General features: G+C 34.2%; 2 protein-coding genes across 3 annotated transcripts; one reads left to right on the top strand and one right to left on the bottom strand.

The window, feature by feature from the left end:
- Window positions 1–1,181: 1,181 nt before the first annotated feature.
- LOC18049500 (caffeic acid 3-O-methyltransferase) lies at window positions 1,182–3,387 on the top strand. Its single transcript, XM_006442309.2, has 4 exons — window positions 1,182–1,594; window positions 1,940–2,250; window positions 2,933–2,997; window positions 3,085–3,387. The coding sequence occupies exons 1-4, from the start codon at window positions 1,182–1,184 to the stop codon at window positions 3,385–3,387; spliced, it is 1,092 nt and encodes a 363-aa protein (XP_006442372.1).
- Window positions 3,388–5,389: 2,002 nt separating this feature from the next.
- On the bottom strand, window positions 5,390–11,375 carry LOC18049501. 2 transcript variants are annotated; one of them, XM_006442313.2, is made up of 7 exons: window positions 10,449–11,375; window positions 9,114–9,353; window positions 8,281–8,370; window positions 7,235–7,384; window positions 6,952–7,076; window positions 6,248–6,377; window positions 5,390–5,642 (listed from the first exon to the last, which is right to left on the bottom strand). In XM_006442313.2, the coding sequence occupies exons 1-7, from the start codon at window positions 11,016–11,018 to the stop codon at window positions 5,517–5,519; spliced, it is 1,431 nt and encodes a 476-aa protein (XP_006442376.1). In that variant the 5' UTR covers window positions 11,019–11,375; the 3' UTR covers window positions 5,390–5,516. The 2 variants fall into 2 exon arrangements, with proteins under 2 accessions (XP_006442376.1, XP_024044040.1); XM_024188272.1 differs by lacking the exon at window positions 6,248–6,377.
- Between the last annotated feature and the right edge of the window lie 455 nt (window positions 11,376–11,830).

Below are 11,830 nucleotides of genomic sequence, written 5' to 3' on the forward strand. Positions count from 1 at the left end.
TGACAATTAAAAACACTAATTGTTTTTATAATCATTCTCCAGCATTATTAAAGATACTTCGGCACTCTTTGTGAATTTAAAATAGTGCTATTCATTAGGAACCATGGTAGTTATAGATTAAGTGCATAATAAATCGATCAGGAATCAGGATATATGGCACATTTTCGTCTACATGGTAGTTCATGACATTCATCGCATAAGCAAAAAAACACATTTATTATACTACTCAAATTAATTAAATATTGGACAAATATTAAAAAGAACTCCCAACATGAAAAATCAACTTTGAATAGCATAAATTTATTGAATCAAATCTTCATAGTTAAACTGCATCACAACCCTATAAAAAAAATAATTCATAATAAGACTAACTAGTCCTCATGCTGTTGTAATCATTCACCTCTTCTTTCCCCCCCTTTTTTTTTTGTAACTTTGAAGAGTATTTCATGCTGTTTTTGCAGGTCTAGTAAAAAACTCTTAATTTTGTTAAAAAAGATATTTGACTACAAAAGAAATATTATCATATCAGAAGTGATAGCACTTTAGTATGGCAAGTGCTGTCGTACGTGTTGTATGCTATGATAATAATCTCCACGAATAATATTTTATTTTCTATGTTTAAATCTGAGTGCTCCTTTTGCATAAATAACTCCAGATTTCAAGCAGCCACTCGGGCCGAGTGGTCAGGGCTGCTGCCCTCCAACTTGGAGGGCAGCAGTTCGAACCCCCACAAATGTATTGTTAGGTTATTTCCTTCCTCAATTAAATTTGAGTGAAGGCAATCTTCTCTTTTATCTAAGTATGAGGAGTAAACATTTTTCGAATATTTGTGAGGGTTAAAATCTGGGCAGTGCTCCATTAGTATTAATGTAAGTTGGTCACAGTAATAGTCTGATTTATAAATATCAGTTATAATCTCATGTAATATGAATTGTAATTTGAGCAATAGTCTCATATAATAAAAAAAAAACTCCAGATTTCAAGCATTTCCCCTCTTTGTAATTATATGACGTTCTCTTTGGCTTGCCAAAGCTTTGAATTTTAAAAGGGGCACATAAAAACAGACTAAAAGTAACCTTCTCTTAGTGATATAAATAACTCCACTTAGCTAGCTTACTACTGATCAGTGCCATTAGCCCTTTTCTATAGACTCGTTCTCTCGTCTCTCTCTCAAAAACAAAATGGGTACTGAAACTCAGATGACTCCAACTCAAATCTCAGATGAAGAAGCAAAACTCTTTGCCATGCAACTAACCAGTGCCTCAGTTTTGCCAATGGTTCTCAAATCAGCTATCGAGCTTGATCTTTTAGAGCTCATTGCTAAAGCTGGCCCAGGTGCTTTCATGTCTCCAAAACAAATAGCTTCTCAGCTGCCCACAAAGAACCCAGATGCCCATATCCTGCTCGATCGCATATTGCGTCTTTTGGCTAGCTTCTCAGTTCTTAACTGCTCTTTGCACACTCTCCCTGGTGGCGGAGTTGAGAGGCTTTATGGCCTTGCACCCGTCTGTAAATTCCTTACCCAAAAAGAAGATGGTGTTTCACTTTCCAACCTTTGTCTCGTGAGTCAAGACAAGATTGTTATGGAAAGCTGGTAAGTGTCCGTCCTGTAATTTTATTCTTCTTTAATGTTACGAAAAAAAATACACATGAATTTGTTTCTATAAAAAATAAAAAATCCAAATCACCAAATTTTAGCAAAACTTCATATAAATATCAAGGTTTTTTTTTCACGTAATAATCCATTTGAAAACCACTTCATCAAGTCTCTGGTTCATATGTCTATCTGAATTTATTTTAAAAAATAGGGAGATGGACAAAGCTTTATATGTCTATCTTGATTAAGAATAGATTACATAATTTTGATAAGTGATAATGCATTATTCATTTCCAGATTAATGTTGTTAGCTTCCCGGGAAATTAATGTGGTTTGGGGAAGGTACCACTTAAAAGACGCAGTACGTGAAGGTGGCATCCCATTCAACATGGCCTACGGGATGAATACATACGAGTATCATGGCAAAGATCCAAGATACAACAAGATTTTCAACAATGGAATGTTTTCTCATGCTACCATTACCATGAAGAAATTTCTTGAAAATTACAAAGGCTTTGAAGGCCTCAAGTCAGTTGTTGACGTTGGTGGTGGAATTGGAGCCTCACTTAACATTATTATCTCCAAGTATCCATCAATTAAAGGCATTAACTTCGATTTACCACATGTAATTCAGGATGCTCCAGCTTACCCGGGTGTGTATATTGATCATTGTTGTTTCCCTAATATATTTTTTAAAGGGAAATTAGAAAAATTTTCCACCCAAGATTTAGACATGTTAAAAAATAAGGAAAATACAATCACATTCAATTTTTTAGTCACATCAAAATGTATATTCTTATTTTTAATACTTAATTTTTTTATTTTAATTTCTATTCATATGATTTATTTAATTTATAATAAATATAAATAAAAGTGTATTTGAAAGTAAATATGATATTATAAAATTATATTATTAGCGGGATTATTGGTTATTATAAAAACAACAAGGAAATAAATGGCATATATTAATTACTGTAGGGAAAAATTAGCAATCTCCCGAATATTTATAACCTTATAAAATTATCAGCTGTCGGCCAAGGTTTGTAAAGTATATTAGCAATCCACCTAGCTGTTAATAACTGTTAAATTTTGGTGACACTTCAAGGACAAAGTGGTCATTTTATTTAGTTTCCCTAGAAATTTCTAACAGCATTACTGACAAACTGAAAAATTAATTAATTGATACACTTTGCAAAACTTTGGGTGGACTGTCGGATAATTTGAAAAGGTTTTGAATAGGTTCGATCACGGATCAAATCTTGAGTGGATAAGTGATAATTTCCCTATTCTATATCCTGTATCAATTTTTTTAATCCATGGTTGAATTTGATGTAGGTATTGAGCATGTTGCGGGAGACATGTTCGTCAGTATTCCAAAAGGGGATGCTATTTTCATGAAGGTTATTTGTTTTTGCCATTCTCGGCCTCCCAGCAGGGTTTTAATTTATTGATTAAAATCTTAATTCATTTTGTGCTGTTACTTACAGTGGATATGTCATAATTGGAGTGAAGAGGCCTGCGTGAAGATCTTGAAGAATTGCTACGAAGCACTTCCAGAAGATGGGAAAGTGATTGTTGCTGACTGTATTCTCCCAGTACTCCCAGACACAAGCCTTGCTTCCAAACATGTGATCCAACTTGACTGCATCATGTTGACTACTACCTCAGGTGGGAGAGAGATGACCGAACAAGATTTCAAAACCTTGGCTAAGGCCGCCGGATTTCAAGGCTTCAAAGTTGTGTGCTCTGCTTTTAACACTTACATTATGGAGTTTCTTAAAAAGCCTTGAGTCCTTGGTTTTTTTATTGGATTATTTACATTTCAAATTAATGTGGTTTTCCTATTTGTGTATTTCTCTACCTACGTTCCCGAATAAGGAAAAGTTCATATTTGCTTTTGTTTAATAAATATTGTGGTTTTTATTGTGGATGTGTTTTGTTTAGAAAAATACTTTTTTATTCTTATTGTTATTTAGCATAACGACAATTCAATCTCTCCTCACCCACGTGAATATTTTTTTATTCTTATTGGAAAATATTTTTTTATTCTTATTCTTATACGTATTTCTTATTTTTTCGAATCTACTTTTTTATTATTTGCAAAATAAAGTGAAATTTAAAAAGAAAAACAAAGTAACCGAAATAAAGGAAGCAAGTCCAGATATTTACGGGCCTCTTTGGTAATATTTTCCACTCAAATGTTTTCCGTTTTCTAAGAACAAAAAATTAAGGAAATATGTTTGGTAGCCAGTTTTGTATCGGTAAATTGAAATGTAGCTAAAGATACCAGTACAAAGCTTAGGTTAAAATGATGATCTTGCCAACTAGCACCATTCATTTTTGTATCATCTATATTTTTTATTGGCATCGATCATCTATCCCCATATCAATTATCTGTGTTGATGGACTGAACTTAGTAAATATGTCACGCAAAGAGGTATTCGGGTCTTTACGCCAGCAGCATCTTTAAGTACGAAGTCCTAAACCAAAGTAATAAACACAATGTTAAAATGTATAAAATCATCTATCTTCGTAATTACCTAATCTTAATAATTATTAAAACGATCCCTACTTGACCCCTACTATCTATCTTCGTAATTACCTAATCTTAATAATTATTAACACGACCCCTACTTGACCCCTACTAAACCCCTATTTGACCCTAAAGTATTTACACAACTATTACTCTTACTTGGCCATTACCTAAGATCTCTCTATCTTACATGCATGTAAGATAGGGATTACCCATTACCTAACATTGGGTTGAGTAATCATTTGGTATTTTTTACAAACAATAATTTTTTTTTCATAAATTGTAGCAATAAAATTTGGACTTTTTCACAGTAATAATTCAATATTTCTATATTATAACCTTAGTATCATTACATATAATAAAAAACGAGATAATAAATCAAAAAAAATTGGTGATAAGTATTGATTACAAAAAAGTGTCTTAAACTCTTAACAAGAATTTGGTGATGATTTTTAACAAGAACTTAGTTTTTTTTTTAACCAACAATTATTATTTTACAGTAATAGGGCTGGAATTTAATAGTGCGACTCTTTTGACTATAATATTTCTCTCATTAAATAATAATTTATATTTATGCAAGTGAATAGCCGGCTAAATTATCAGTATGACGAGATAGACCAATGATCATGCCAGCTTTTTACTGACATTACAGTGCTAACGAATTTCTAATTTTCGGTTTAAAATTTACGAAAACTCTAACCAAATTTCACCCCTCTGGTTTTGTAACTGATATAATGTTGTTTCCAGTATATCGAGTTATTCTAGGGCTCGTAAGCCCAAATGTGCCACAACCAACATCAAATTCAAGCGCCATCAGAGGAATTTTCTGCTTATTATAAATATTGTCAAAGGCAATGGTGGAGAGATTACAAAAAAGAGCTGTTCAAAATCTGAGTCATCTCAGAAAGAACTTGTAATCAGGCTACCTACTCTTTGGCAATCATATTAAGAATAATCAATCAATTATTCTTCCCAAAACCTCAAAAAAATCCAGCATCATCTAAAAACCTAGCGCAGAAAAGAAATAGATAAAATTTGTTATTCTGAAATTTAAGCTCCATTCACACCTCAACAAATTGTTTGATCTGCTTAAATCTGCAGGTGTGAAATAATAATGACAAAAGACCGTACAAAGGAAGCTATAAAAGGTCCAAACATGACACGCTCAAAATTTTCTAGCAAAAAGGAGGAATGCTGAAAACAACCAACTGAAAACTCAGAATACAAGTTGGGAACAAGTAACACAGACCATGCTAATCGATATAAACATTTTTTCTTTTTGGGGAACATTATTAATATTATAGTTAAATATTCACATACAGTAGCTTTTGTCAATGAGCCTGTGACTATATACATTTCAAATGCCAAATATGAAGATATAAACAATCAAAACTCAATACCACTGTTTATCTGAACAGTGAAAGAAGGTCGTCCAAAGCTCGAAAGAGGGGCATCAACCCTCATTACTACCCCTGAGCTCCCGACATTCCCATTCCACTTAGATCTGCCAAACTGCATTAGGGGAATAGAAAAAAGGAGTATGAGCGGAGAGCAATAAGAATCTAAGAAGGAAAAAATCAGCAAACAACAAGCAATTTGAAATACAGGAAGATAAAACCCCCAACCATAGTGTGTCCACAGAGCACACAAGGAAGAGAAGAAACGTTTTGTCACCCTACGGCTAAACCATATTGTAGAACAATCATTTCTCCCAAGTTCATCATAAAAGTCCTCAGTTATTAGCTTCAAAAATCTTTAGCCAATATGCAGAAGTCAAAAGCATTGAAAGGAATCTGTGGAGCTGATTCTAAAATGAGTATTGTGAACCAAAGAGAGTTCTGGTCTATCCAGCATAACTATGATTCATAGTGGCATAATAAAATGAATGTTGATTTACATTTTAACAAGCAATCTGAGATAAAGGGCATTAATTAAAAGTAGTCGATCACTGAACTACCCAAAAAAAAACCTACATGAAAATACCTAGGAGGGTAATAATGACAAACTTACACGCCACATGCCTTCAATATGCTAAATCTTTGAAAATAAAATTTAATAATGATTGCATTAGGAAAAAAAAATGTAACAATGATTATAATGAGCAGCAAATAACTTACGGATATTGATGCAAACGCTGAAGGATGTGTCATGAATGTGTAACCGAAGATAAGACTAAGTTCTTCCTTCAATGAATGAATAAGTTCTGCCCGTAACCCAGGATTGGTTCCACCAAACGTGGGACATAAACTGACCAGGAGGATTTAAAACAATATGTAGTAAGCATGAAAAATACCATCACCACGTATTATACAGATTAAAGAGCAAATAGGTCCAGCTTGAAACAGAGAATAATGAAATAATTCTAATAGTGTCAACAATCCAAGCATGCAATTAAAGTTCAATTTCAAAAAGGAGATTCAGCACACACAGAAGTGACATGTCAGGAAAAGTTAGGTGGTCAAATGATAATACCCCATTTTCCTAAATTTGTCAGATTAATAGATTTTGATTACTGTCACGTGTGGGTGTGTCACTAACTTGAGACAAAAATGCCATTTCTCCGTACGGTAGCAGGCAAGGCAATACAATGTAATTAATAAAACAAACGCAGGGAAAAAGTATGCCTCGAATAGAAACATTTCAAATGACATTTGACAATAAAGATGTGCTTTTGAACTCCTCCGTGCTAATGAGTAACTCACGAAGCAAAGCGCCAAGGACACAAGTACAGGTCTGCTAATTACTACAAACATCAATGATGATAACAAAATAATAAAAGAATAAAGATTTTCACTTCGTAAGTTACGCATATAAATCCTACCTGAATTGAATGGTCGGCCTCACCATGAGGCCAGATCTCTGCCAAGCCAAAGCTTGTGAAAGACCCAATGTAAACGATTTGTCAGGCCATTGTACCATTGGGGTGATACGTGTTCCCCACTTACTCTGTTGAAATTTTAGAAAGTAAAGAGTTTAGTTCCCATAAATCAAGGCCACCAAGACAAATTTGAAATTTATAAACATAAAATCGCTTTCAAAAGCTAATGAAACCTAATCCACTCCATTTGTTTTTGCTACTATCCATTCCCACTTTACAATCTAACCTTGCATGAGAAGCTGAACCTCATTTCCCCTGGATATTGGCCCTGAGCCTGAAGAAGGCCCCCACAAAGAGGTAGGAAAGCGCTAGCATTCAGACCCTCGCCAGATACATAAGTAAACTGCCCATTAGGACACTGCAGATCCACAAATGACTGCAAACAGAGAGAGGGAGAAGTGAAGGAGAAGACTCAGTTAGAAACTTCACCTTAATAGGCAGAAATAAGTTCTAGTTCCAAAGGAATATGGCGTGCTTACATGTAGTTTCCTTCAATTAGATTACTTGAATATACAGACTACTTATAATTGTATTCTATGCTACACTACTTCGATCAAACATTTCAATCACCCTCTTCAGGGAATTCAAACACCTTGAATACTCTAGAAAGATTTCTATTCAAATTCCAACTACATATCCAATTTTATGGTACCCCAAATGCTAACAAATCCCATGTAGAGTGCTTAAAGAACTTTAAATGATTTCCATTACGACATATTTTCTTACATTTTTTAGAAGGTGGCCAACGTTAAGAGTTTTGAGTTCGGCATGGTATCAGAAAAATAACAGGCATTATTCATTTGACTCCTTTCAGTTCACACTATTCAATAAGCCTTTCAAGGCACCTCAGAAGCTCACAACTTAAATAAATTAGATGTATAATGATTAACTAATGACAGTATCGTGCAAGTACCATGACATAGAAGGAAGTGCCAATGAAACAAACAAAGTGAAGTATATATCTATACATATATATAGAGAGAGGGATAAAATAAACTCCAGCATCAAAGAAAACTAGGATAAAATGGGAGAGAGGTAGGAGGGGGAATTTCTATCATGCTGATCAGCTCGTATCTGGTTCTTATTAATGTAGGTTAGAACAACTATAGAAAGGCAAGATAAAAAGTTATCAACATTGTCAGAAATTCCCATCAACTATCAATTAAGGAAAAGACTATCAACTATTAGTGGCAAAACCTGAATATCAGTCAATAAATGGCACAAAAATCAATCACCATGTGTTTTTAACCATAGAGAGGCCATCGAACTTACACAAGCTAAAGGATTCAGACAAAGCATGGACATTAAGAGCCATCTTCTATGCTTGGACCACACAGCTGGACAAAGAGAATGCATTCCATTCTGAAAGCAGACATATCAGCAAATAAGATAGAGTGAAAACAAATAGTGTAGAGAAACATCTAGATAATAGATTTGGGAAAACCAAATGCCGTAGCATGCCAAAGTAGGAAATGCAGAATGCAAGAATCAAACTTCAACTAAAATAAAAGGTACAAGGCAACGCAACCAATTATAATATTCTTAATAAAACCCGACTTGAGAATTAGACTTGAAAGAGACAAAACTAGCTTGCGAAACAGAGTTCAACATCAAAATTCAATTGTATATTTTGAATTAAGTTGTTCAATACCAGATATTAAAAAAGCTTTAGTACCTTTTACCATTTCCCTGTCTAATTTTTACGAAGTCCACAACTCTTTCTTCAAGGACAGCAGCTGGAGATCTAAAGCTTTTAGAGAAGGATGCAATTTATTCCTTCCGACTCAAACAAAAAACTAGTTGTGCTGATCAAATAAATCTTTGTTCAGGGACTTTCATAAGAATGAATCGATTCTAAGGACAGATAAATGGAATCAAGTTTATGCAGACTAGGAACATATAAGTGTGCTAAAGAATTCTTCCTTAGAAATGCACATGCTCTAAATAGAGCCTTCGAAAGAGAAAACACAGTTATGGAAAAACAGAATTGTAACTTTTAAATTGTTTTTTTTTTAATATCAGGATAAATATTTAGAAAGCTCCGCATCTTTCACATTTTCATATCTAGATTACATACATTTACAGCTAATTCAGATTGGTCATACCTTACGATCATACCCATACCAAAGCAAATGCTGCTTTGACAGATGAACAGGCAAAAGAAGTGTAGAATCACGAACAAAGAGTAACGGTCCAAGCTGAACAAGGAAGAGAGATGAATTGTCATTCCCTGATGTAGAACTGCCATTTGAAGCCTCTATCCTCCATAAATCTCCCCTTGCAACCAAAGAACCTTCCAAGTCACGTGTTCGACTGTCATAAGTTGATGTTATATTTATCACTCCCTGCATGTAATAGAACTGTATCATTGATATGATAAACGAATCAAAATTAATAAGATTTATAAAATTCATGATTTACAAGAACATCCCAGTTATCCATTACAAACTCATAAGCATATAAAGCTATCACAGAAGTTTATGGATAGAAAAGAAATCATATCTGAATTAAATATTCCCTTTTCCATTTGGATTGAAAACATAACAACGCTAGATCTGGAGGAACGAAATTCGATGATAGCCACTAAGCTTGCACGTGCATAAGATTTTTTTTATTTATAAGAAACTGAAATTTGCACATGTGCAAGACAGACTTCAATAAATGAAAGGAATTTAAAAAATTCATCGTAGAAAGACAGAACAAAGCAGAGACTCTAGATTACACAGCTTATCAATCATTATCAAGGCCAAAAAAAAAAAAAAAAGATTAAACACCATTTGCTAATGTCAACCATCTATACAAATTCAAAAGTTTCTTCCACAATTGTATATTAAATAGCCACGACTACGTACAAAACCTTGATCAAAATCGGCATTTCTAGTTGATACCCAAACTAAACCATAACCCACAGCCTATATCTCTGAGGATCAGCAAATTACCTCAATCTATATAACATTCCCTTTTATGAGGTCAGATAAGTGAAACAGCAAATGTCATACTTAAAGCTATCACTTTCACTAATTTTGTTTCATATATACCTAATAATTTATACGCATGAAATGTGTACGAACAATAAATTGTTGAAAGAGAAGAAATATCTGACTCTTGCCCCACAAGAAAGCCAGCCAACCTAGCATGAATGAGAAAATCTACCAAAGAACCAAAAGAGCTTCAAAGACTTCTCAATTGAGAGTAATTGCTTCTCATCAAGACATCCTTCTCCAAATTAGATGCCTATCCCTTTTATGTAATATTTATATTTATATTCTCAAACAAACACTATCATATACCAAACATTAATAGAAAAGATCAACACTAGTAATAAAATTTCATGAGCAGATCAACAGTCAACACTACATAAATTAAGCATATATTGCCAACACACAAATAGGGAAAGCAAGAATCGATAAATACCCATTACACCACTAATGCTGGATTACCTGTGGCCTACCAAGATGAGCAGCCGATCGCAAATCAAACCCACCTGCTTCTTGGTCCGAATTATTAACAGCGTCAATCTCTGCAGCTCCAAAATCAGTTAATCCTTCTCTTTCCCTTTCTCTCAGTCCAAAACTTTCATCTACACTCACACACACGTCACTTCTTTTCATATCCCCACCCAGCTTCATTCTAACCCCACTCTCCTCCTGCTTAAACGGCACCAGCAATGGCAGCGGCAGATGTCTAAAGAGCTGCTGTACAAGTCCATTTACCCCCGCCCCGAAATCAGCCCCAGCCTGCCCAATCCGGTTAGCGATGTCAAAAATAGCCGAAACGCCGTTAATTTCGGGTTTGTTGATGGGAACAACGATATGCCTATTAAGGGAACTCGAAATCGGGAACTCTAGATCGAAAAGTTTCGCTTCGGAAGGGTTTGGCCAATGAAACGACGGCGGATTTGTCATGTGTGATTGAATTAAACCGGTGAAGCCTTGAGCCAACCGATCCGCTAAGTCTTGACCGTGTCGCTGGACCTCCTCCCATGCTTCAAATGATCTTTCAACTGACATTTCGTCCAAAAATTAACCAATCTACAACGTTTTCATCTGACTTATCAAATTAGGGTTTCAAATTTTGGTGCTTCTTCTGTGGAAATGTCAGTCCACTTTGTAAAAATTTCGACAGACTGGTATTTGGGTTTCTGATTTTGAAAAGTATTTAAAAACAAATTAGGGTTTCATAAATTACGATGAGTTATTTTATTTGTTGAGTACAAATTTGGTTGGGAATGAAGAAAGTTTCTTTAGGAAGAGGGAAGATGAGTGAAGGCAGCGGGGCGCATTGCGCACTTTGATTAATTTGACGCCACGTTGATGGGTAAGCATGACCAGAGGATGAGGATGGAGATTTTATTTCAGAAAATTAAATTTCTTTTTTAGCAAAATACATATTTTTTTCAGATGGAATGGTTGAGTGACAAGTGGTGCAGTGGATTCTGTCACGTGACACATAGCACTAGTCAATGTCAACGGAGTAGACCGAAGTGTTGTGACAGGAATTACTAATTCAATTATTATTATTTTTTCGGTTAATTTCCGCCTACGCTCCTCCTAAGTACTTTAAATTGTCTCCTCGTCATTAAGACATCAGGTTACGTTTTTTTTTTTTTATCTGAAATTTAAGTATGTTTAAATTTAGTTGAATTTTAAATAGATCTAAATAAAAATATTTGAATGATTTTTTTTTTAACATCTGAAGAAAAAACTTACAAGTTAGTAATTTGATATAAATATCATTTTAAGTGGTGCATATATTTATTTTTCATAATTTATAATTTTCACAGGTTAATTAGTTTTGTAGTAATAAAAAAATACAATAATTT

Source organism: Citrus clementina, unplaced genomic scaffold (genome assembly GCF_000493195.1).
Source record: "Citrus clementina cultivar Clemenules unplaced genomic scaffold, Citrus_clementina_v1.0 scaffold_3, whole genome shotgun sequence".
In the NCBI taxonomy this organism is placed as follows: domain Eukaryota; kingdom Viridiplantae; phylum Streptophyta; class Magnoliopsida; order Sapindales; family Rutaceae; genus Citrus; species Citrus x clementina.